This window comes from Pipra filicauda, unplaced genomic scaffold (assembly GCF_003945595.2).
Source record: "Pipra filicauda isolate LSUMZ 115617 unplaced genomic scaffold, ASM394559v2 scaffold468_size503134_pilon, whole genome shotgun sequence".
Taxonomy (NCBI): Eukaryota; Metazoa; Chordata; class Aves; order Passeriformes; family Pipridae; genus Pipra; species Pipra filicauda.
In genome coordinates, this window is record NW_024104607.1 from 89,078 (window position 1) to 113,525 (window position 24,448).

At 37.6% G+C, this 24,448-nt stretch overlaps 1 protein-coding gene across 1 annotated transcript in view; it reads right to left on the bottom strand.

The window, feature by feature from the left end:
* The window catches only part of ATP10A (ATPase phospholipid transporting 10A (putative)), a 111,347-nt gene that overhangs the window by 24,353 nt on the left and 62,546 nt on the right, over window positions 1-24,448 (bottom strand). Inside the window, exons 4-10 of the mRNA XM_027726394.2 lie at window positions 20,212-20,318; window positions 19,978-20,109; window positions 17,455-17,588; window positions 14,833-15,085; window positions 4,183-4,400; window positions 2,451-2,645; window positions 445-1,006 (exon numbers count right to left, since the gene is read on the bottom strand). Of these exons, the coding sequence (XP_027582195.2) occupies window positions 445-1,006; window positions 2,451-2,645; window positions 4,183-4,400; window positions 14,833-15,085; window positions 17,455-17,588; window positions 19,978-20,109; window positions 20,212-20,318 (1,601 nt within the window). The remainder of the gene's footprint in view (window positions 1-444; window positions 1,007-2,450; window positions 2,646-4,182; window positions 4,401-14,832; window positions 15,086-17,454; window positions 17,589-19,977; window positions 20,110-20,211; window positions 20,319-24,448) is intronic.

Here is a 24,448-nt window from a genome sequence, read left to right on the forward strand (position 1 = left end):
TATGCAACACATTGCAACAAAAGAATGTAAAGATTCACAAATGAAACAGAGGGAATCTGCAATAGGAAGTGCTTGGGTTTCATATAAAATACTTAACTGTCCAAGCACCGGCAGTCAGGTTTTCCTGACAAATGCAAAATGGTTTGGAAAGTTTCAATAAATTCTCTCAAAATAAAATTTGCTAGTAGAAGGTCTTCTACAGAAATTATTTTGACTTATTCTTGTGAGGTAAGGAACCCTCAATTTGTTGCAGAAAATTTGCTATAATAGCAAAATATTATAAAAGAATAGAGACAGCTGCCATTCTACCATTCACTATATTCACAACAAAAGCAGGCAGGTCTACTTGCTAGAGAAGGCAATAAGATATGATGACATCTTCAGCAGTTAAAGAGAACTGCCTCACCCCCCCAACCCCACTCCAAAGGTAAGTAAGAAGTGTACCTGAAGAGCAGGGTAGAAGAAGATCCATAATAACTGAATCTGCTCCTTTAGTGTAAACATTTATTTCATCTGTGAGAGGATGCCTGACCACTACTGACATCCTCTTCCTGACGGAATCAAAGCCCAATGTATGTAATACTTCAAAGCTTAAGGTTCCCAGGTGAGGTAGCTCCACTGATACCTGGTCAGACAGCCTTCCAACCAGAGAACAGTTATATGCCCTTGCTGCATAGACAAGAGCAGCTTCATCTGGACTCTCTGCTTCATAACGGAGTTCTCCTTCCTCAGGTGCACTCCCCACAGCTGTCCTGCCTTGCTGGGAGCTGTAGCCATTGTTATTTATCTGCACAGAGTATGCCAGCTTCTCGTCCAGTTTTATTAAAGTGCTCTCCGTAGATGTAGATGAAAGCACACTTAACCCAAATCTGTGCATTGATTTGCTAGTAGCTAGACTAGATGAACTGCTGCTGTTAGATCCAGAGGTCAAGCGACTTGGAGTGAATCTTCGTATGAAGTCTTCAATGGTTTTTACTGGAGATTTTAGTTCAAATCGGTCTCTAACCTTGAGAAGTTAAAAAAGAGAAACGAAAACCAATAATGAACAAACCCCAAAGAAAAGCTATACAAGAATTCTGACATGGATATTCAGTCTAACCATCTCCAGCTAAAGAGCAGAATTTCTTTGAGAGCAAAAAGTAATGGTATTTGTATTTTGAGAAAGGAAAGTAAATGGACAAAACTGACTCAACACAAAAAAACCCCCAGACTTACTAGAACTTCAGAATTGTACCTGTGTGTGAAAGCACATGCTTCTATTAAAACTGTTTTTTCTTCTTTCACCTCCTCAGCTATGACTGATGGATAGTCTATCAATGTCGCACCACCAACACCATCAGTAGTGTATACTAAAAGCTACCATTAGTATGAAACATAGTCATTCTTTGTGCATATTCAGCGAAGGTATTAAAAAAATAAAAGTTCATGCAAGATTTTTCTAATGAGAAGTGTGGCATCAGGAAAGTTTTACGAAAATATGCCAATCTTGACAACATTCTCAATAGACACATGTTGAGATAAATAATTCCCCTGTCTTACCTTTCAGCATCAAAGCATTTTGCTTCAGTTTTATCATTCATGTCAGTTTACATAATTCTGCTCTACAGATACTATAGTATTAACAGTAATAGCATATTCATAGCAACATACATTATATTATTGTATAACAGTGTAGCATTCCTGAAACAGCAGAATTGAGCATTCTCCAAATGCTTCCTTGGCACAAAACCACATCATTTTGCAGACTAGTTCACTTCTTATTCCAATCTGGAACAGAAGCAAATTATAGAATTTTCTCCAGAATGGAAATTCCACCTGCTGGCAAGCTTTAATATTACATTCCATTATAGTTCTGTGTTACAGATCATCTTGAGATTGCATTCTTGAAATTCTCATTCATCAATGACACTGGTTTAGGCCAATTTAAGCAGTAATGATCATTATTTCTCATAATGAGCTTAAGATGCATCTTTTATATAATTTGAAAGTTTTAAGTGATGTTTTTCAAGTATATTCTCTTTTTAAACATTTTAAAAAATGTCTCAGCCGTTTCTTAATTTCATCCATACATACGAAATATTCACTGACAGCCTATATCCTTCTCTGGTAAGTCTTGAACATTTACAAATCAGTTTCCATACACACAGACATATTTATGCTTATTAAATAAATACGTTACAGTACAAGAAATCAGGGAAGTTTCAGAAGTACCTTGAAACTGTTGATGAAAGCATATCTTGCCATGGATGTAAGTGAAATAGCTGACATACTCTATTCAGCTAATGCTTCACTATACCCTCTGAGTCACACAGTGGTTCTACAAGTCTTCTCGCAACTAGTTTTAGTTGTCTCTCACTAGAACAGGAGGTTTTAGTTTCCCTAGCTTACAAGATAAATTAGTATCAAGACAAAAGAAGCTTAAACTCTCTTTTTCTGTTTCTTTAACCCACCTTCTGTCGGGGCTGATTCGGTGCAGTAACCACAACTGTATTACATATAGTCAAAGCTATGAAGAAGTCAAAAACGTCACATAGTTCTGGACTCAGATGGGATAATGGCTGTTCATGGCTCCTCATGACCTCCAGATGCTTTGCACATTCATTCACCTTTTCTAACAGCCTTGGGTCAGGTGTGATGTCCTTTTCCTAAGAATAAATAGCAGTGTTTAATATTCAGTGATTCTGCAAATTTCCAAAGCAGCAACAAGAAATTAAAACATCCAAGGCAGTGTCAATCTCAAGAATTTTGTAGTGGCTTTACACCACAGAGCAGAGGTGGGAAGAACTGTAAGACACCCATTCTAGACAACAAACAGTTAACAGTGAGCCTACTGGTAGAAATGGAAATGTGAGTAATGTGTTACTAACTTTTTCACTACAGATAATTATAACAGCAATATTTATCTACTTTGGAGGGAGTGGATAGGAGAAGAGTTACATACTAATTTTCCTCCCTCTCTCCTGTCTAATTCAAGACATATATTATCTATTACTAAAGAGTGGTACACTACAGAGACCAAAAGTGTGGAAAAAATAGACAGCAATGACATTTAAAGCTTGGCCTTACATCAGAACAATAAAACGAAACCATCTTTGATTGTTTGTTAGAGAACAACAACCATCCACACATTTGAAGTTAATTCATGTGGGCTTTTTATATTGAAACACAGAGCACTTTCAACTTTATTTCATCAGTACTTTCCACTTATTTAATATATTTCTTGTGAGAGCAAACTCCAGTACTTCTTAACACAGGCAGAGGTAAAGATACAAAAGATTAAAAGATAAACTGATCTAAGCCTTTTTTCTCAGTAGAATTTTATCTCCTGATGCTCAGCAGTTGATGAATATGAGTAACCACAGAACCCCATACGTAAAAACTGCAGCTTGGAATTTTATCAAAAGAGCTTACTCTTGACTGAAATCAAGAAGTTCCAGCAGTGCAAACAGCATCTTTCAATTGTCCATATTTGTAATTTGCTTTAAGGGTGAATTTGTGTTAACAGTGCAACAATGCAAAACCCTTAGATAGACAAGATTTGGCTTCCCTCCTCTCTTATTACCATTCAGCTCATGTAAAACTCCTACAGAATTACAATAGTATAAAATAAACAAAATGAAGTTGCAAGGACATTAACTCATCATCATTTTGAAATGTAAAGATTTTTACTTTTTAAAATACAACATATGCAAACGTTTGATAACCACTGAAACGCAGTAAAAATTATGTTATGGTGTATGTGAACAGTGTCTGAGAATTGAAATACATAGTGTCCACCCCAGCACTTGCTAGTTTTAAAATCCTCAGACAAAAGGGAAAAGAGGCATATGCAGAACAATTAGAGTCCTTGACCTCAAACCTTACGCTACTTTCAGCTTCTGTAGATAAAAGCAAGGCATAAATTTTCTTTCCAAAATCAAGGTGTAACTAAACCCAAAGGTTTCAGATTGTCTTTACCTTCAGCTTGTTCCCACAGGAAAGGTATTTAGATAAGATCTATGCCAACGTTTGATTGTTTTTGTACAAACAGCTGTGACTGCAGAAGCAAAAACACCAAAATGAAGTCTATAAGAAGTACATAATGTGTTACAGATTTCTTTACCTTTTTTTTTTTTTTTTTTTTTTAGAACAGAGTTCTATTAAAAGATTCAGGACATTGTGCATTTAGCTCTCATGACTTACCATTGGGCTACTGAATGCAGTGTGCTTTGAGAGTATGCTTGCTCTTTTTGCTTCAGCTCTGCTGCCTGTGCGCCGGTGGGTTTTGGTGCTCTGGCTCCTGTGTATTACTTTGATGCTCTGATGGCTGCAGATACTATCGCGCTGGGATAGAGTTCCTCCTTTTGGGGCTGCCTCATCTTCCTCAGAATCAGGTTCTTGGTACATTGCTAAGCGCTTGGCTATCAGTAAAAATAAAGAGGAACAAATGTGGCTTAGAAGGAGGGAGAGGGACATCGTGACTTTGTTCAACTGATCCGGTTTTAATATTATACTGTGCTTTCACAGTAATAATGAATGATTCCGTTATCAGGAGATAACAAAGTGTAGTCTTAATTGAATGGTAGTATCTAATGGAGGATACAGATAACATAATTAGAAATGTAACACAATACAGTGTCTCCCTTATCATCACACTCTGAAAGGCAGTTAGGCTTTGCAGTAATTCACTGTATTCCTACAGACTATTCCACAGCTCTGCCTGATGAAATCAACCAACTAATTTGGTCTTCACTTGCAGTATGAGTAGGAAATAAACCATCCAGAAAATTTTCCTGTCCTTTTCAACAGAATACAGAAATTTCACAGAAAGTATTTTCCAGCAAAAATGTCACATCTACCAAGTACCAGTTAACTGACATCTGAAATGTCCTTGGAACAACACATCTACAGAGCACTACTGCCTTTATTTTATATACAGAGATGAGTGTAAAAAGCCTTGTTCAAGGTCAGGGTAATCTGTTGCAGAGTGGAGACATGAACATAGGTTCTTGAATCCTAGCCTAGTGTTAAAACTACCTGGGAGTCTGTCCCTTTCTCTCTGCATGACAGGCAGGACAATGCAGCATGTAGTAGGAAAATGAGGGTACCCTCACCTGCTGCAACACTTGTTTCTATCGCCATTTGCTGCAATGGCTTACACAGAATAAAAGAGTTTTTTCAAATGATGTATCTTAGATGAATGCTTCCTCAGTCAAGAATCCAACTAAAACAATGTTAACAAACCAATTCTGGCAGTTTGATATACAGAAATCAAAAAGAAAACAGAAAGAAGAGGTGTGAAACAGCTGTGGAATCCTGCCCCTCTAATGACAGGCTCTGTTTAGCTCTAACTGACACATAACGTATTTTTTCATTCCTAAAGACCAGGGGCATTTAATAATCTGGGTTATTCATTAGGCAGACAAATGCCACTTTAACGAGTATCTATTTATTCCTTCATTATGTATTAATTGAAAGGCTCTTCATTATACTTTCAAAATAATCCACACTATCCAGATATACAGTACAAGTTACATACTTGTGGCTCAGCTTTGTTTTCCCTCTCTAGTGTAACAAATTAGATTTGGCTAATAACAAATGATAAATCACTAGAATGTAGGTTAATTATTAAGGTATTTAACAAAATAAAAGAAAAAAATTCTTTCAAAATACTTCCTGAGAAAAATCTTGCATTACATAGGGTGAGTTTGGCACAGGATCACTTTTAACATAGTTAGCTTTACGATCAAAGAAAAACCCATCCTCATCATGCGTTACAATTTCCAAACATGTTTTAGCTGTCAGACAGCAGTTGGAGGAGTTGAAACCAGACCACACACAGTACATGGTGATAGCTTCATCAGTATAGTATCGTAAATCAGAGTTTTTGCAGCTCCATTTGGAATATGTTAGGCTTTGTCTGAAATATGGGAAACAGGAGAGTTTCCAAGTGCTGGACATGAATGCACACCTGGTTATTGCTCTAACTGAATGCCCAGGTATGCAACATCTTCCACTGCACTCTGGCTCCTGCTGGCAGAAAATTCAGACAATGAAGGTAGAAAGAGCCATAGCCATAGTTCATTCCACCTGCACAGGCTGCTGCAACTTCTTGCACGTACTTTGGGCTAGCACAGTTCTAAGCTGTCCTAGGATTCCTGCCCACTACTTTCCACTTTGTTCTGCTCTGTAAGCCTCTATTCATTTTCCCAGTGGAAATGAAGATCCCTATACTGTGAATTTAATTCAATTGATTATAGGTTTGTCTGTATAAGAAGGAATATGCACCAAGGACCCAAAGTGATTTGCAGCATATACTAAGCACAGATCCAGGCCCTCGATCAAGATGAGAGCCAGACTGCTCACTGTTCCCCCCAGTATCACAGGTTCCTCTCAAAGAAAACCCAGGCATTCGAGGAAGAAAGGAAGGAGGGAGCCATGTGGACATCACAGTGTGTTTCTTTAGGATGATGCCTCAAAAACCAGAATGCAGCAGAACACTGAAGGACTTTTGTCCTTCTCTGCACTGGGGAGGTATAATGGAGTGCACATCTGGGGAGATATGATGGAGTGTACATCCTGGGATGAGGCTTGTGTGAGGGCAGTGCCCAGTCCGACAGTGCAAGCTCTGCCTTCATTATCTTCTGCAGGCTCCCAGTTACATGCTGCAAACTCCAGGCTGAAAAAACATTGCTCAAGATGACACATCTCTAACGTTTTCTGCACTTTACCAACATTTAAGATTTAAATAAATCATAGGAAAAACATTTTTGTGCCTCATTTTTACTAGGGTTCTCAGCAGCAAAATCAGTCTTGAGCAGAGTCAGTACGATGTGTGGACATGGCTACTCTGAGGAAAAGCATAAAAAAGGTTTGTATTTGCCTTAGGGATAATCTTTTCCCTGTAGATGCTAGATATTCGAATGGTACACTGATAGAATGTTGTGCTGCTGCATCTCATAACAGGTAATATTCCCTGGGAAAGGACTGGCTACAATTACTTACTTCAGCTTTGCAAAATGTGCTAGCCAGTTGGTCCAACTTCTTTCTGAAGAGAGTTTTTAAAAAAAGGATATATTTTCTTAAATAATCATACCTAATTTAGGCTTCTGCTCTGAAAACACGTATTGAAATATAAGACCTCAAAGACCCTGAACTGAATCATTTTATTCCATGTATAAAAACTCCATGGTTAAGCAGAGAATGCATTTCATGTACAATACATTGTTATGCTTGCATACCGTATCTCTGGATTCCTCATTGCTCTTTCTTCTTTCTTGCATTATGTCTAAAAATATTTTGTTTATACAACACAGCTGCTGTTTCCTAATGCAGCACTCATCTTATTTATTAGCATTATATCAACAGCATAGTCCTTTTTAGTCTATGTAATAATACCTATCTCTTGCTCTCTATATAGGTTTTCATTGTAGCACATTGATTTAATTGTTCCTGCCATTGAGAAAAAGGAGGAAAAGGGGTAGTATGAACTAGACTAGAACCTCATTTAACCAAGTCAAATGTAATTCTTTTGATACAAATGGTGTTATTTCAGTTTATACCAAAGTAAGCTTGACAACAAAAACCAGGCCTGAGCACCTTTCGACATTTTCTCAAGTGCTGTCTTACATATTATGCAGCAAGAATTAAGAAGTTTGAAGAAATAATGAAACCTGGTTCAATCATTATGCTACGGTTAAGGTTCATATTGCTTCAGCTGTGCATAGAGTGCTTCTTTGGGAACATGCTGCTCTCTCCACCCACTCAGCCCTCTCCAATTCAGAACCTTTTCCTGTGAACATGTCCTGAAAGACATTGTTGTGGGATGCTTTTCAGTTTCAGCACCGAAAATTGATGTCCTTCAATAGAGTTTCTTATTAAGGGCAAAGACACAAACAACTTTGAAAACACAGCAATGCAATTCATGAAAGTCAAATTTTACTATGCTCCAGTTAATTTTATATTTATGGCACAAAGAAGAAACAATAATTAATACTTATTCCATTAACTCTCTTCCACCTTTCTGAAGACAACAGGAAGCTATAAATAACACTTCTGTAATAGTTGCTAAGTATTTGAAGATACATTCTTTTATTTTAAAAACCCATTTCTTTAATTTCATTTTGACTTTGCTTTTTTCTGTTTTATCTTCCATGCCTATGTTCTATGACAAGGCATCTATGACAGATACAGGGGGGATCTGTTGCCTTGGAATTTTTGATTTTTAATTTTTATAGGTTTTAGAAATAGTTATTTAGTGAATGTAGGTTTAAGAAGTAGCTGTATTACATCCCTTACCCTTTAGCATAGTAGTTACACATATCCAACTCTATTACCCCATTCTATATCAATTCCCCCTAAATTCCAGCAGTATATTTAGTCTCTTTTTCAAGGCAGGCCTTCATTCTGTTTAAGAACATCTGCCCCCTGGCCTGGACAACAAGATATTACTCAGCCAAAGCAACCTTCAAACCCAGAACTTTGGAAAGCCTCCAAGGCTGAAGAAGATGAAGATGAGGAAGAGAGGGTCCTAAAATGCCCCCAGACTCAATTCCCAAGGGGAGGGTCGGGGGGTGGAACGAGGCAAAGGCCGGGGGGTGGACGGACAGGGATCGGATGGACATAATTATAAAAATTGTAGCACCTGGGTCAGGAGGCAGGTGCCTGAGCCTGAGCGGCTTCATTAAAACCTTCCCTTATCTTACCTCCTCCTTAAATTGCCCTGGAGTTTTTTTTCTCACTGAATCTTTTAGGCAACAGTTGCCACACAGCCAGATGTTCCACTATCTAGAAACACAGGATCAGGAAGCTGTAAAGAACTTTCCTTCAAGCAGAATAAAATGGCAGACCTCCTAAACCAGAATAATTCAGCTGTCAGTGTGTGGGCCCTATTTCACTATGGGAAAATTCCATTTTGCCTCAAACTGTTGAACTGTTACTAAACTATCATGAAGTAAATCTAGATGTGCAGCACTTACTCACACCACTGCACCACTTTATATCCTAATTATTTTGTAAGTGCAAGCTTATTTCACTTTGAAGTGCACTCTAGTGACTACATAAAGATTCAGTCAAGCAGCTAGCATGCTATAAATTTGTACAAGTGTGCTAACATAATCTTAATTCACTTTTCAAGAACTTCCCTGTAAGGACAAGTCTTGAGATGAGAAAACACCAAGATTTCCCTTCCTCTCACCTCTTGGCATTAATAACCTTAAGTCCTTCATTAAGAACTCTTTACTCCATTTAGAAATAGAGACAATTCCTTCTTTTCTTGAAATTTTTCAGAAAAATTGTCAGTGTAGGTATACGTTTAGAGAAAAGTATTCCTTGTCTCTAAATATGAGTTATTCTGGTTTTTATAGGATTTAAAATGGGGCACTCCCAATGTGTTCTACGTCTGCTCATACTGATTCTCTCCTTAGTTATCAATGAAAATTTTTCAAAAAGCAATAAAAAATGTAAAGAGAAACTAGAAACAAGTTATACAGAGTGCCTGAAGCACCCAGTTCTGCAAAAGGTTTTGAGCTTTCTGGGGAAGTCCTAAATGGAATATTCTGGTTTCTGAAGATTGTCAAATTGTAAAGGTGGCAGGTAAGTCCCCCTGGAAGCAACAGCTGCATTTATGGAAAAGGCTTTTTCGATTTTTATGCCTTTAAAAGAAAAAAAATCAAATTCTCCAGCATGGCTGGAATATGCAGTCTATGTTCTCTTGACTACACACAAAAAGAGTAAGAAAGCTCCACTACAAAACAGGCCCCCAAACTAAGAAAGAGATTTTTTTAAAATAATGCACTTTCCTATGAAAATTACTTGCTAGCCAACCTTTATCAAGAAAAGGTGGAAAGCAGAAACTCTTTCTTAGATTTAGTGATTAAGAAACTTTGCTAGGCAAGAGAAAATCACCGAGGTTTTCATCATCTGCCTTCATTCCTATAAACTTCTCTTATTATTATGTTGTCTAGAGGTTTTTTTCATAGTCATTGAAAGGAAGGGGGAGGAATTCAAAGACTGAAAAATTCTGATTTTTCAGATTTATGTGGTTGTATTCATGGAGATTCAACTCATGTTTTGTCAACAGTTTCATACAATGGGTAGCTAAAACTAGAAAAACAGAGATCACATCCCATAGGCAAGAGTGTGATTAATTCAGCATCTGGAAAACAACTAGGACAAATGTCAGGCCAGGACCATCTGGTTGTAGCTAAATCACGCAACAACTTTCAGAAGCACCGCCAGTTTTTGGACTTACTGTCTCTGGAATTAGCACGCAGACTTGGGGCATGGCCAGTTCCAAGAATTGTTAGAAGCTGTCTACTAGCCTGAATGGAAGAGCTAATGGAATGACCATGCAATTTGCCATATAGGGAAACAACTCCTTCGGGTTTTTTGTGGATTTTTGTGGTTGTTGTTATTATTGCTGTTGTGCGGTTTTTTTGGTGTTAATATTCATTTGGGCTAGAAGGTAGTACTAATTGGAAGAATAATTCTGGGATTTAACCAGAGGACAGTGCCAATGGGCATTGCATAAATACCCAGGACATTTATGAATGGGACAATCATTCTTCAACTGGAGAGGCCCATGACATATCTTGCTCCTGAATTAACACTGCAAATCAAGAATAACCTTTGGAAGAGACCACAGAGCAGAATTAAGAACTCAGGTCACACAGACATGAGGTGAGAATTCTCTTCATCTGCATTGAGAATTCCAAACCACAGAGATATAGACATGTATTGGAGAACCATCACAGACGAACAACAACAAGCCTGATAAATTACATCCCACAAATGCTTAATTTTCTTCACTACCTGTAAGGTTATTGGATGACTATCTTCCATGCAAATAACTACAAATAGGTCAGTAGAATCCCATCCCTATCAACATAGCCTCCCCAGGACCCAAACATGCAGCATGAATTCCCATAGTTTGATCCAAATATGTGCATAATCCACCACCAAAATACTGTGACTTCAACAGTGATGAACATTTTATAGCGCTTGCATCATGGAACTGTCGGTGAGTATGCTCAAACTTTCTCCTACAGCCTTCACAAGCATTCCTGGATTCCTCTTCGGCACTAAGCTCTCACATAGCAGTACCCATGAGTAATACTTTGTACTACCTCCAGTTGGCCAAGAGATTCTGTCCCACAATAGTGCAATTTATTGTCCTCTATTATTCATGTATTTGTCACCTCTTGTCTAGACTAAAACAATGCAATACTCCTGCGCATACCACAATCAGCCTCATAAGAAACTTAGAGCTAATAGAGAATTCTGGAGGAAAATATTTTCTTCAGCAAATTCATGAAACTGCCCCTTGTTTCCCATACTTAAAATAAAATATTAAGTCTCGCTCAGGGTTTCAGTTTTTATTTTAGAAGAATGCAATTGCTTCAACCCTGCATAAGGTCTGCATAAGCCTCTGTGATGAAAACCATGATTAACATGTCCGTGCCTGATGCAAAACAGAACTCTCCCTCACAATCATAAAGCTCACCTTTCACATGGGGAATTTATACAGCTTCGTGGTACAAATTTCCAAAGACCACTCAAGAAAAAGACATGCCACCTCAAACATGCCAAACCTAATACAGCAGAGCGTATACCTTCTAAGTAGCTCCCAAACCCAAAAAATTGTGCACTGCACACGCAGGTAGAGGAAGAAGGGGAAGGACCAAGCTACATTTAAGGGAAGTCACGTGCCTTTCTTAATGCACTAGTGGATGGAACAGAGATATGCTGATGATAACTACAGTGTAATAACAATCCCTAGGACATAAAAGAATGGGATAATTTTTCATAACTGTGAATAATTTTAGGGAGAAAAGCATATAATGCAGCATTAGAGAAAATTTATTAAGGTTATGCACAATCTGTTGGTTGAGTAATTAATAGACATGCAGTAGTCCTGGATTATGCTGAAAAAAATGCTTCAAAAGAAAAGTTCCAAAGTGAAGAAATTTCAGAGCTCAATCTGCCAGTGTAGACATAGCTGTCCCCCCCGTGTGTGTGCATGGCTCAGCCCCAGAATATAGGGCCTCCAAATGACTTCAGAGAAAAATCCGCCAGAAAGTCTTACCATGGGGAAAAAAGGTGTGCTACATCTTACCCTTGTCGTTTGATATGGTTGAATGGTGCTGTTATAACTGAAATTTCTCTCCCAGAATTTATGCCTGAGGCAAACATCTGGCATGGAAAACTTGAACCAAACAGTTAAAAGTTTAGTAAAGCTATCCATAACTGAAAACAGGATCTTATCATGAGCAGAGCCAAGCAACTAGAGTAACAGGCACTGCTACCCAGCCATAGCAGAATAACAAACTTAGGCCAAGGAGCTCAGAACAAGGATATTTCCATCCAGAGCTATCTATTTTTACAGTAGAAAATGACCTGTTATCTTCAGCTTTTGAATCGTGATTGATGTACAATAATTTTAAACTAATTTCTTAATCTAAAGCACTGCTCAAAGTTTCATTCCAAGTAACAAACCACCATTCCTGAAAAAAATACTCACATAAGCGAAGAAAGACACAAGATCGTCTTTGAAATAGATAAGAAAAGACAGAGGCATTTGACTTGGTTTTCTTGCATATATGGCAGCCTCAGGTCTCTTGCTAAGTGAAAGATTTTAGAATTTTCTAATTCTTGAAATCTTCAACAAAACCTCAGGTGCAGAGCAGGATGGTGTCAGTTATAACATATGCCCCTATACATATGAGGAAAATTCAGATAACTCTGGTATAAGACACAGAAAAGCAGCTGACAAATCATTTGCAGGTAAGCACACGGCAATGATATGTTGTTAATGCACACCATAAAACTAGAAAGAGCTGTGATAGATAGACATTTTCTATCTAAACAAGAAGGTTTCATCAGCAGAAAAAATAACTTATGGTTATAAAATCAGACTGCAGAACTGAGCTAACAAAATACTTGAAGGAAGAATAGTTTTCATTGTGTTATTAACACTGATTATAGAAAACATAATCAATAGAAATTATCACCATTTATATAAAGAATTGTAGAGAAAGATCTACTTTCTGTAGAGGAGAAAAAAAGAATAAAATACTGTGTAAAGGTACTGTGTATAAATGCTGTGTCGATTTAAAAATTGTATTTGTCAGAAGTTTTATAGTGACTGGAGTTACAAGAAAGCCCAAACACAGCCAAAGGTGAAAAGAATGACTGAAAAAAGAATTAGTTTATGTATTTATTTGACACCTCTGTTTGTGTGAAATTCACTCTTCTTTCACTAACATTTATATTGCAATCTGAAATCATAAGAGGAAAGCATGCACAAACTAAGATTTCTGTTAAATACATTACATTTGAAGAAAAAAGATCTGAAAACTCAACACTCAGATTCAGGAGACTCAGTTCAGTCTACATATTAGTTGATGATACCAAGCTCTTAAAATGCAGTGTTTCAGTCAGAAATACCATCTTTCTGCACTATTTTAGTTGGCAATACCATCATTCCCACAAGGAACAAAGTACACTTGGAAATTAGCATGAACAAGCAAATGATCAATGGCAAGGAAGAAGTAAAAAAGAATTAATAATCAGAGTGTCACAAGCAGTATCAGGAGTACAGCAACATACTCCTGGTTCTAATTCTTCTCTCTTTCTTACCTACTGTGCAGAAGTAGGAAGTCACAGCTTCTCCCTGCTTAATTCTTTTCTGTAACACTGGGATAGTAACACTACCCAAACATCCGTTTCTTAAAAAAGAGTGCCTTAACTGTAAGGCCTCAGTACTACTTTAAAGTAGGAGAAAAAAAAGAACAATCCTTGCATAATCCGAAACTTCAAAATATCTTGTTCCAATTTGAAATCTTATCATCTTTCTAAAGCGTGTTTTAGGTTTCCCGGTCTATTTTTACTATCTCTCTTATTCTGTATCTTATTTGTAAACTGAAATTCTGTAGTGGTCTTTGAGAAAACTTTCTAATAAGTGATCTTTATATGTTGCATAGAATAAGAAACTTATTTTTTGCAAATGGGAATGTAATATTGTAGCTGTCAATATATTCCTGAATACAGACTGTGATTTGAAGAGTTAAGATTGATTATTTCAAAAATTATAACAAAAAAAGTTAGAGAAAAAAATCCACAAATTACAAACAAATCACAAAATTGGAAATTAGTTCAGAATTTTAAAAGGGTGATGAGGTGACAGGGTTGACAGGGGTAACAATCCTAACATTTCCTTGTGACAAACAGTGACTTTTTACTGTTTCAAGAACCTGATACTTATAGATATTCTCTCAACTGCAGTGTTCACACAGCAGTGAAGATACCTTGAGACAGACACCTGTCACACAGGAGCACTGAAAAGAATCTGACAAAGGTAACATAAAATATGCTGTTTGATCAGATTATGTTTCTTGTTAGTATGTAAACCTGCAGCTTTGTTTACATTTATTTCGCAGTACAAAAAGATAATCTCATTCCATGTTTCAATCAGGCGCTAATCTGGCTGTATGCTTAAAGCTGTTATTTTACACTGTATACTTCAAACACAGCAAACGATTGTGATACCAGTAGCACTATTTAATTTGCTTAAATTAGCCATGTGCTCAAGTGCTTTATTACATCAAGAGCTAAAGCCAGAAGCTTTAACTGTCTTGACAACATACTTGTACTAGGTATTACAGAATTCTCTGATAAGATTGTCATTGCTAGCTGAACACAGCCATCAAATTAGTCTAATCTGAAAACAGCTGTTATGGAGTTTGCTGAGTGTGCACATGTGCAATTTCTTTTGTTTTCCTTTTTGATTTAAGATTACAGCAACTTTTATAACTACTTCAGATTGCCCAAGGTACAATTGTTAGATGAGCTCACCGTTATCATCATGGGAATACTCTGTTCCAGAAACAGTGCATCTTCGGAAAACCATCTTGTTTTCAGTAAGTGTCCCAGTCTTGTCGGAAAAGATAAACTGCACCTGCCCTAAGTCTTCTGTGATATTTAAAGCTCGGCACTGCAGTTGAGAGTCTGTTTCTTCATCATATAAATCTTTATCTTGATGAATAAAGTATACTTGGCAGATTTTAACTATTTCAATGGATACATACAAAGAAATTGGAATCAAAACCTAGAATACACAAAAGGAAAGAATTAGGAGAAAACAGAAGCAAGGATACAATAAATTATTAAAGCTTGTTAACTTCGTACTAAACTAGAACATAAGGAGGCTATGTACTTTAAGCATCTACTGTAAAGTTACTATCATGTTTGAAAGAGTTTATTTACAGTGTTAGACGAAGAAAATCTGTGGTGAGTTGCAGAGCTGGAATGCATTATTATGTCTAGAAGGTTGATTATCAACACTTGGACAGAACCAAATCTTTTTGAGGCTAATAAGCTGAGCTTGAAACTAGCTGGGAAAGGAAAAGAAAAATAAAAACCTCAAGCCAAAACAGAAAATACAGTCAGAATACTGCAAATGTAAAGGGACTGAATAAATTTTTTCTGCATAAATAATAGACTGTTTACAGATTCACTTTGCAGGAATAGGAGAAACAAAATGAGAAGTGCTAATCTCTCCATAGGAACAATTTCTTTGGCCTGCAAATTATTTGAATGAAGATCACATCTCATAATTGCTGCAGAAAGAGAGGTGAAAAATTTTCAACTGTTTCTTGAGGACTGTCAAATGAAATAATTTAATTTGTACCTGAGTTTTCCTCTGCAGATGTTTTTTCAGTAGAGAAGTTCCTGAGTGCACACCTTACTTAGTTTGCTGAATTAGATATGAGGGATAAATTATAGCATGTATGTAAGTGGCAAATGTGGTCACTTAAACAGAAACTACAGTGAAAGGTAGATGTTTAAAGAATTCTGTTGTGAATTTTCTTAACCAATATCATAAACCAATCCTTCAGAGTAAAAAGTACTTTAATATCCTTTTTCACTCCCTTTTATAAAGGAGTTGCTGCCTCCAGTAAAGCAACCTCTTCGAGTGTCCCACTAGGCAAACTTCCCTATATCCCAGTGACATGAGATTCTACTACCTCTCTTAACTTACTGCCACCTTTACCATTCAAGATATTTCTTATCAGGATCTAAAACTTTTAACAGAGTTTACTATCTGGCTGTGATATGGATTTGCTAAGAGCAGTATATTTGGAAAGATGTTAAAAAAGGATAAAATTTTTGTTCATACCGGGACATTGTACCCAAAGCGGCATCCACAGTCTTAGAGGTGTTGTTCCACAGAGGGTAGATAGGAAGCATAAAGCTTGTTTCACCCCTGCAGAACCCATTGCATCCTCTCTTCCTATTTGTTTAAAATAAAATACAGAATCACAGAATGGGTAATTTGGAAAGGACCACAGTGGGTCATCTGGTGCAACCTCCCTGCTCAAGCAGGGCCACCTCAGAGCACATTGCACAGGATTGTATCCAGACAGTTCTTGAATATCTACAGTGAGGGAGACGCCACAACCTCTCTGGGCAATCTGTTCCAGTGCACAGTTGTGTGCACAGCAAAGAAGTTCTTCCTTATATTCAGGTGCCTCAGTTTCTGCCTGTTGTCTCTTGTCCTGTTATTTGGCCCAACCAAGAAGAGCCTGGTTCCATCCTCTTGACACTCTCACTTCAGATACTTATGACTGAAGCCTCTCTCATCTCTCTCTTCTTGAGGCTAAACAAGTCCATCTCCCTCAGCCTTTCCTAATATGGGAGATGCTAAAGTCCCTTAAACATCTTCATAGCCCTCCACTGGACCCACTCCAGGAACTTCATGTCTCTCTTGTACTGCGAAGTCCAGAACTGGACACAGCACTCTTAATACAGACTCACTAGGGCTGAGTAGAATGGCAGGATCACCTCACTTGACCTGCTGGCAATGCTTTTCCTAAGGCACTCCAGGATACCATTTGCCTTAGCTCCAAGGGCACATTGCTGGCTCACAGATAGCTTTGTTGTCCAGCAGGACCCCCTCTTCAGAGCTCTCTTCAGAGCTGCTTTCCAGCAGCTTGGCCCCCAGCCTGCTCTGGTGCCTGAGGTTGTTCCTCCCCTTGTGCAGGACCCTGCACTTGCCTTTGTTGTATTTCAGACAGTTCTTCTCTGCCTCTCTCTCCAGCCTGTCAAGGTCCTTCTGAAAGGCTGCACAGCCCTCTGGGGTATTGGCCACTCCTGCCAGCTTTGTGTCACCAGTGAACTTGTTGAGGCAGCCTCTGCCCCTTCATCCAAATCATTGATGACTAAGTTAAACAATACTGAGCCCAGTATTGAACCTGGGGGGGACACCACTAGTGACAGGTTTTCAACTAGACCCTGTGCCACTGATTATGACCCTCTGGGATCTGCTGTTCAGCCAGTTCTCAGTGGATTTCTTTTTAGTGCTTGATTTGCTTCTTACATGCCTTAGTGGTAAAAGGGATACTACACATACTGTACATATGTAGCTTTATTACTGCAAGCTATGAACAGAGGTGACAGCACGTACAACTTGATTACCTGGAAAACTATGATCACTGTCAGAAATAAATATAGTGAAGCTAAAACAGGTGATAAATATTTGCCATCAGGCCCTGGAACATCAAAAATTGGTTTCTTCTTTTCACCATATTGCCATACCCATAGACCATGACCTGCAGAAGAATTGAAAGAGAGAAAAAAGCAAATTGACTCCAAGGAAAAGTGCTTATTGTATGAATTTCTTCTTAGAGCTATGTGGGAAATTGGTGTTTGTTTTCTACTATTCTGCATGACTTCTCCAAAATGCCCCAAACCCATGTCTTTTTCTGCCTTGGGATGTGGGGTTTGAGAAAGGTGTTTGTCTGGCCTTAAGGACAGCATGCAAGACTCATTTCACATAACTTTATCCAAATAAAGTGAGCTGGCTAGTCTGAGTTAGTAGTTTAGACAATTTCTGTAATCACCAAAGAAAACTACATTTCTTCAGAAAGTGATTAATTTCAGTGATATTCTGTGTTTAAATAAAAGAACTCCACTGACTGCACCAGGTCTATCACTAGTCAGCTATCACTAAACTAGTTTCTGATGGATAAAGTCAGAAGAGACTTTAATTTTACTGTGTGAATCTTGTCCACCACATGTACAGAACTAATGAAATAACAGCATCAGCAGAATCAATAGCATGGAAGCTGAGGAATGAAAAACAGAAAAATACTGAGCTGTGCTCAAAACATTTTTTCAATTGATTGTGCTGATAACTAAATAAAGATAAGATTGTTATTATTTCAGGAAAATTACGTTCTTGCTAAAGGGACAGAACGTTGCCTTTTCCAGTACAGCACTAAGATTTACAGTCCTAAAAATTCTAAAATGGTATGCCTGACGCTTTCAAGGTTAAAAAAGGAAGAATTCTGCCACAATAAGACGCATTCAAACTATTTTCACTATTTGTCAGAAATTAGAAAAAAAGGACAAAGGTCTACTTAAAAAGTAATCTTTTGTAAGCCACCTTTGACAAGATCCCTTACATCTCGATACAAAAACCCAGCATTGAACTCTTGAAAAATAAATCTGCCAAGTGAGCACATTATTTTGTCCTTATACAACCAGTACGAATGGATTACCATCATGTCTTTATTGAGAGCAAAAATCAAAAGCTCCACACTGAGAATGACCTACATAAAGACTTGTTTTATAAATATCCTTAGATTTTCAAAAGAATTAAGTGTTGTACCTCCACTTACAGTTTCTCAACAGAAGCCACAAAAATTACCTGACTTCTACAGAACACAGCTTTTAACGTCTTGAAGCACCAGGCATCTCTGGTTTCCAAGGGCTCGAGTAAATGTCTTTCCAGCTGTCTGTGGTTGTTACCACCTCCAGCAGTTTGCTCTGGCCCTCTGCTGGTGGCTTCCAGCCTTGTAGCAGACGGGACACAAGGGAAGGCACCCCTGTCACCTACCGTGCGCCAACTCCTTCCCTTCACATTCTCGCCTCTCAGGAGTTTCAGATGAACTGATGCCGCTCTCAGGGCACACCCCACTGCTGCTGCTCTGGGGGCAACACCTCGGATGCAGTGGCAGAGGGGATAGCTGCAGGCAGCGGCTCCCTGCAATTGGAATCTAACCATGATACTTCAGCCTTGCAGACTGGCTGCCCGGCACTGAGACACTACAAAAGTGTGTCATGAACTCAGTGGAAACAAATATGCTGGGTGATTCACAGCTGGAAATACTCATCTTTAAACAGTATTTAACAATACCTGGAAAAAGGCACACAGAGATATATTTAAATGGCATAAGATTGTTATTAAACTACACCATGGTTGTTAGGAAACATTCTGGTGTTTATGCCATATGACTCACATACAAACATTACAGAACACACAAATATTAAGGACATGGAATTCATATGCCATACATAAAGAGTAATTTTGGGTGCCAAATGTAAAACTCAATTCCTCCTTGCAAATGAATAGAAAAAAAAAGGTCTGAAGAGAATTAACCTGAACTCCAGCAGTTCCTTTAAGCACTCCAAGAAGTCTAGAGAGTATTCTACTTCTAATTTATGCAGACTTACACTTTTACTTATTTCTTCTATGTTAAAGCTGCAGCCCTAGGGATAGCTTTTCCATGTTGTACACTGTGCTCTGGATTTAATAAATAGTACTGGGTAATAGCACTGCGCTAATTATGGTGATTTTCTGCTCATAAATTACATTGTTGACTGATTAATGGCATGTTACACTCCACCACCTGTAATTTCAATGGGAGTACATATAAAGTGGGTTTTTTTGGACTTGGCATTCTTGAATGGGTAGTAGAATCTAAGCCTTCAGATCTCTGTGCTAATAGCATATATTCAATTGACACTAAGAAGCTATTTAGATCAGCTTATGTATCGACACATTTTGATTTCAAAGAAGAAAACACAACAAAAATTAGCATGGAGGTAGCTTTATGGATTTCATGTTTTGGCAGATACATATGTTTTCAATAAAGCTAAGTGCATGAATCCCAAGACAGTGTGACACTTAAATTCCTATTTGTAAAGAGCACTTACCAATGGCAGAGAACAGACACATGATTAGAAGTATGAGGACACACCAAAGGACATCAGCATTCATCTGTCTTTCAAGCTTACTGCGTTTGTAACGTGGTCCATTATTATTTAACAAAGCTTTTGTCTCATGCCCTGCAGAAGGAATTGCATCAAATGTGTCATATGGAATTTTGTTATTATTTTAAGGAAACTATAAAAGGGCAGAATCTCTTAAGACAGAAAACCAGCTTTTACCTGCATAGATTACTATTCCTGCAACTTCTTCTGTATTTCTAATGGTACATCCACGTAACAAAAGATTATCTTTGAACAGTCCATCCTTTTTTCCACTTTTATGTATACTACAGAAAGTTTAAAAACAGAACAAAACACAGAATATCAAAACATTAAGCTTGTTAAATCATACTGCTCTGTAATATAGCAAGCCCAGGAAACACCTTCAAATTTAAGAAGTCTTTTTCTATCTGATGGCAAAATATTTCCTTAGATCTTCCTCCTGGGAAGATTCTCTGTCAGATTTTGAAAACTGAGAATACTTACCGAAGGATCCCTGACATGCAGCCACCCAGCTGGAGCAGCACCAGTTGCTGTTAGATATACAAATGTACTGGACAAATGCTCACTAGAGATATGCAGGCCAAATCGACAGCATGTGTGCAGCCTAGCTAATGCTTTGAAAATGCACTGGACTTCCTGTGCATGTGCAAACTGGCTGAGCAATCACAGTTAATCCAGTCCACCTAAAAGCAGCTGTGCAGTGGATATGATTAACCCACTATTCACATGTTCTTACCAAAGAAATACTAGAAAGAAATACAGTAGGTGTCAATACCCCAATCTACTGCCCTGACCCACAGGCTGAGCCTTCTGACCACATCTCATCCTTACATGCACTTGGTGCTGCTTTTTACTTTTCATATCCAAATGAAGTCAGATAACTTAACTGTTGCTCATCAGATCTTTAGAAAACATGGGTGAAATCAAAATCTAGGAGAAAGAAGCTGGCAGAGGCTGGAGGAAACTCTTGCTTCCCTCTTGTCTACAGTCATGCCCAGTGACTCGCTAACAGAATATACATATAAGACAGTTGGGCATTGATGCTAAAAGGAAGAAAAAATTATATACATAAAGATCTGGGTTAAAATAATAATGAAAACTAGAGTTAGATAAAACTGCTCATTTTGATAACAAACCTGCCAATTCTACAACTTTATGTCTGGGTTCAGAGACAGCCTAGATCCCATTTCTAGCCCTGCAGAGTTATAAACTTTAAGCTTATTACAAAAGTTGAACAGTCTGTTTTCCCCTATCTGGATTCAGGCCAGTATAAGTTATAGGCAAAGAAGGAAAATTTTCTCGGTCATTATTTAAAACAGCATCCAGCTGAAGCCTCTCAGATGCCTGGAATGCAAAGGCTAAGCCGTGAGGGAACGCGCGGGCAAGTGCAGGTGCAACGCTCTTTTTCTCTACAGTTTCTCACATGGATGACACTGCAATGTGTAGCATCCAAGCATCTAAAATACAAATGCACCACGAAGTAGGAGAAATGGGCAGATCAGATGCAGTTAGCTACTACTACGCTACAGTACCCTGAAAGTGTTTGTATAGAAGTAAGAGTTTGGGTTTAATACAGCAACACAAAAATAAGTCCAATGGTAGCACACTTCATCCTTCTATTATGTTTTTCCTTGTTATGCGTTTACCAGCATTAAATAACAAGGAAATGTATCAAACCTATGTTCAAATGAGAGTATTTTCTTTCACTTTTTGTTTTCTCATCTTACAAAGCAAATGATAGAGCTGGTATTACTTTCCAAGGCTTGACACTCCCAAAGAAAATAACAATCTTAAACATAGTTTCAGTGATCAGTCAGAAACTTCCTGACTCTAAAGTGTGATGAAACTTAGTCTAGGTTGTTTTGTGTTTTTTTTTCCAGAAGAGGTGGCGTTACTGTAGCACACTAGAGAGACATCACTGTATATATATACATAAAATTGTTTTTCCTTAAAAAAACTATAACATGATTTTATATCAATTTGGTTTTGATATGACAAGCTTTTAAATAGAAATACACACATGTATCCATATGATTCATATTCATCTTCATGTTATTATTAATATCATAATTATTATCATTATTGTTACAATTCCATGCTATACCTATTTAGGTATGATTAGATAAAGTTTTATGTCCTTGTCTAATAATACTTTTTTTATTTTCAGAGTAAAGCTGAAAAGTCAGAATGCCAACCATGACTTTTCTTTTTCCCTTGCCCATATACACACAAAAAGGTAAAAACATGATTTCAAGGCCAGTTTTGCTATTTTTGGAAGCTGGCACGGGATTCTGAAATTTTGCCATGCATACTGGCTAGACCCATACAGGCAGGGGGCATGCTAGGTTTTATTCTATTCTTTTTACACAGAATACTTCTTATAGGGGAAATAAAAGCGAGGGAATATGTTTGGGATATCTGAAGGTACAGAAACTGCAAAGCAGTATTAAAGCAAACACCTGAGCAAAACTGGTACTCTGTCTATGTGTCTGCACACCCCAATTGTGTTCAGTGCAGACCGTGGCAATACAGCTGAAGAAGTCATATGCAGTAATGTGCTTGCTACGCTTTTGCAGATAAAGGGTAGGGCCAAGCCCATCTCAGTGCATTTTGCAGTATTTTTAAATATTTTTTTTAATATTGTGTCTCCTTTTATTCTTGCCTGCCTGTGCTACATTGGTTACCTATAGTGATCGTGTTTCAGAAAAGTTGTGGGGAACAGAGTTTTTTACATGTTTAGAGCACACATACAAAAACATTTCTGTTCCCCAAAAGATTTGTCCGCACAGACATTAGAACCAAAGAGCATTTCATATTTCAAACAGAAAAAAAAAAGTCTTAGTCAAAAGTGGAAACTTACTAAGTAGTCAAAACTTCAAGCAAACTTTGGTAGTAATGTCTCAGCACAGCTTTTACATATGGATTTCTTGACAATCTATTATTTCATGGCACTCCTATTTAAATATCTCAGTATTATTTCTTTTCAGTTGAGCTATTATTGGCTGGAAGCTATCTAAACCGTTCTTTCAAGCAGCAACCATTGGTAAGACTTTGAACAAGAATTAAGATCTGAGTTTAACATAGAAATGATATGTTTCAATGCTATATGTTGCTACTGTATGATTTGAAATAGATCCATGATTTCATTATACTAATGAAGGAAATCTAAAAAGAGGGGGGGGGGAAGCCTTTATCTGTGATAAATTAGGAGACTGAGAATTTATTTGCCGAGGGGTTGGTCTCCACTATTTACTTCAAACGGTCCATGGTCCTTCAGCTGTAAATCTCTTGCAGCATAGCTGATGAGAGTTGGAAATTACCTGTTGCTTTCCGCCATATTCAGAATTTGTGTCTTTTTTGCTGTGTCAAAATATATTCACATCATTTGTGAAACAATAAAATATGAAGACGATTAAATATAACCAATATTGAATAATAGCCATCCAAAAGATAACACCATGTTTTCTGCTACATAAATGGTTCTGTAACTTACATGCCACAGGCCTTTTCCATATGGAGTAAATAAGTAAAAATATAATGCAAAACAAATTTACGCATATTTTCTATGGTTTTCAACCTCTGCTCAATATTTTGGGGACTAAGATTCACACAGAGCGTGCTAGAAAAGCTGCCACACTTTCCATTTCCATATCTGGAAATCGCATTTCTGCAGTACAGCAGGCTTTCTATTAATGGAGACAGTTACACACCCTCATGCAGTAATGTCTAATACTAAACTTTTATCTTTACATGAACTGTAGGGCTTTGTGCTGCTAAATAAAGGAACACGTTTTCCCACACTACAACTTGTTGTAGTTTCAAAGAAACTGTCCCGATTTACACCAGTTGACAGTACATCCTACTCAATCTGTGACATCTGAGAGTAGTAACTGAGGTGGTAAATGGCACCACTATAAAAAACTTCCCAAGTTCCAGCAATTTACCTTGTGACATTTACAGAATTTAATACTGTTTATCACTTCTAATCAATATGGGTGGGAAACCATTGTATTCGAAACAATTATTTTGTGCTTAACTCTCTTCAGGCAAATCTGGGCTCTCTCCATGTGGTAACTGTGTGGAAAAATAAGTTTGCAAGAATCCATCTCCTAAGTCACCACAATCAGCTACGTTAGAAGCAAAGTGCTTTGCACATCCTAAAACATTTCTTTTGGAGAAGGACTGATTGGCCAGATATAAGCACCCAGTTAATGCAATTCTGTTTGTTTAGAATTAAGTCAAGTGGGCATAGGTGATGTGGTAATGTACAAGCACATCCATCATGTGAGCCAATAATTTTTTTTTTGTGTGAATGAGAAGAAAAGAATAATGCCACAGCTGGAGAAATATATTATTTTCCTCAATGACACATATATTAAAAGAAACATGCAACAGATCCATCTTCATAAAAGCA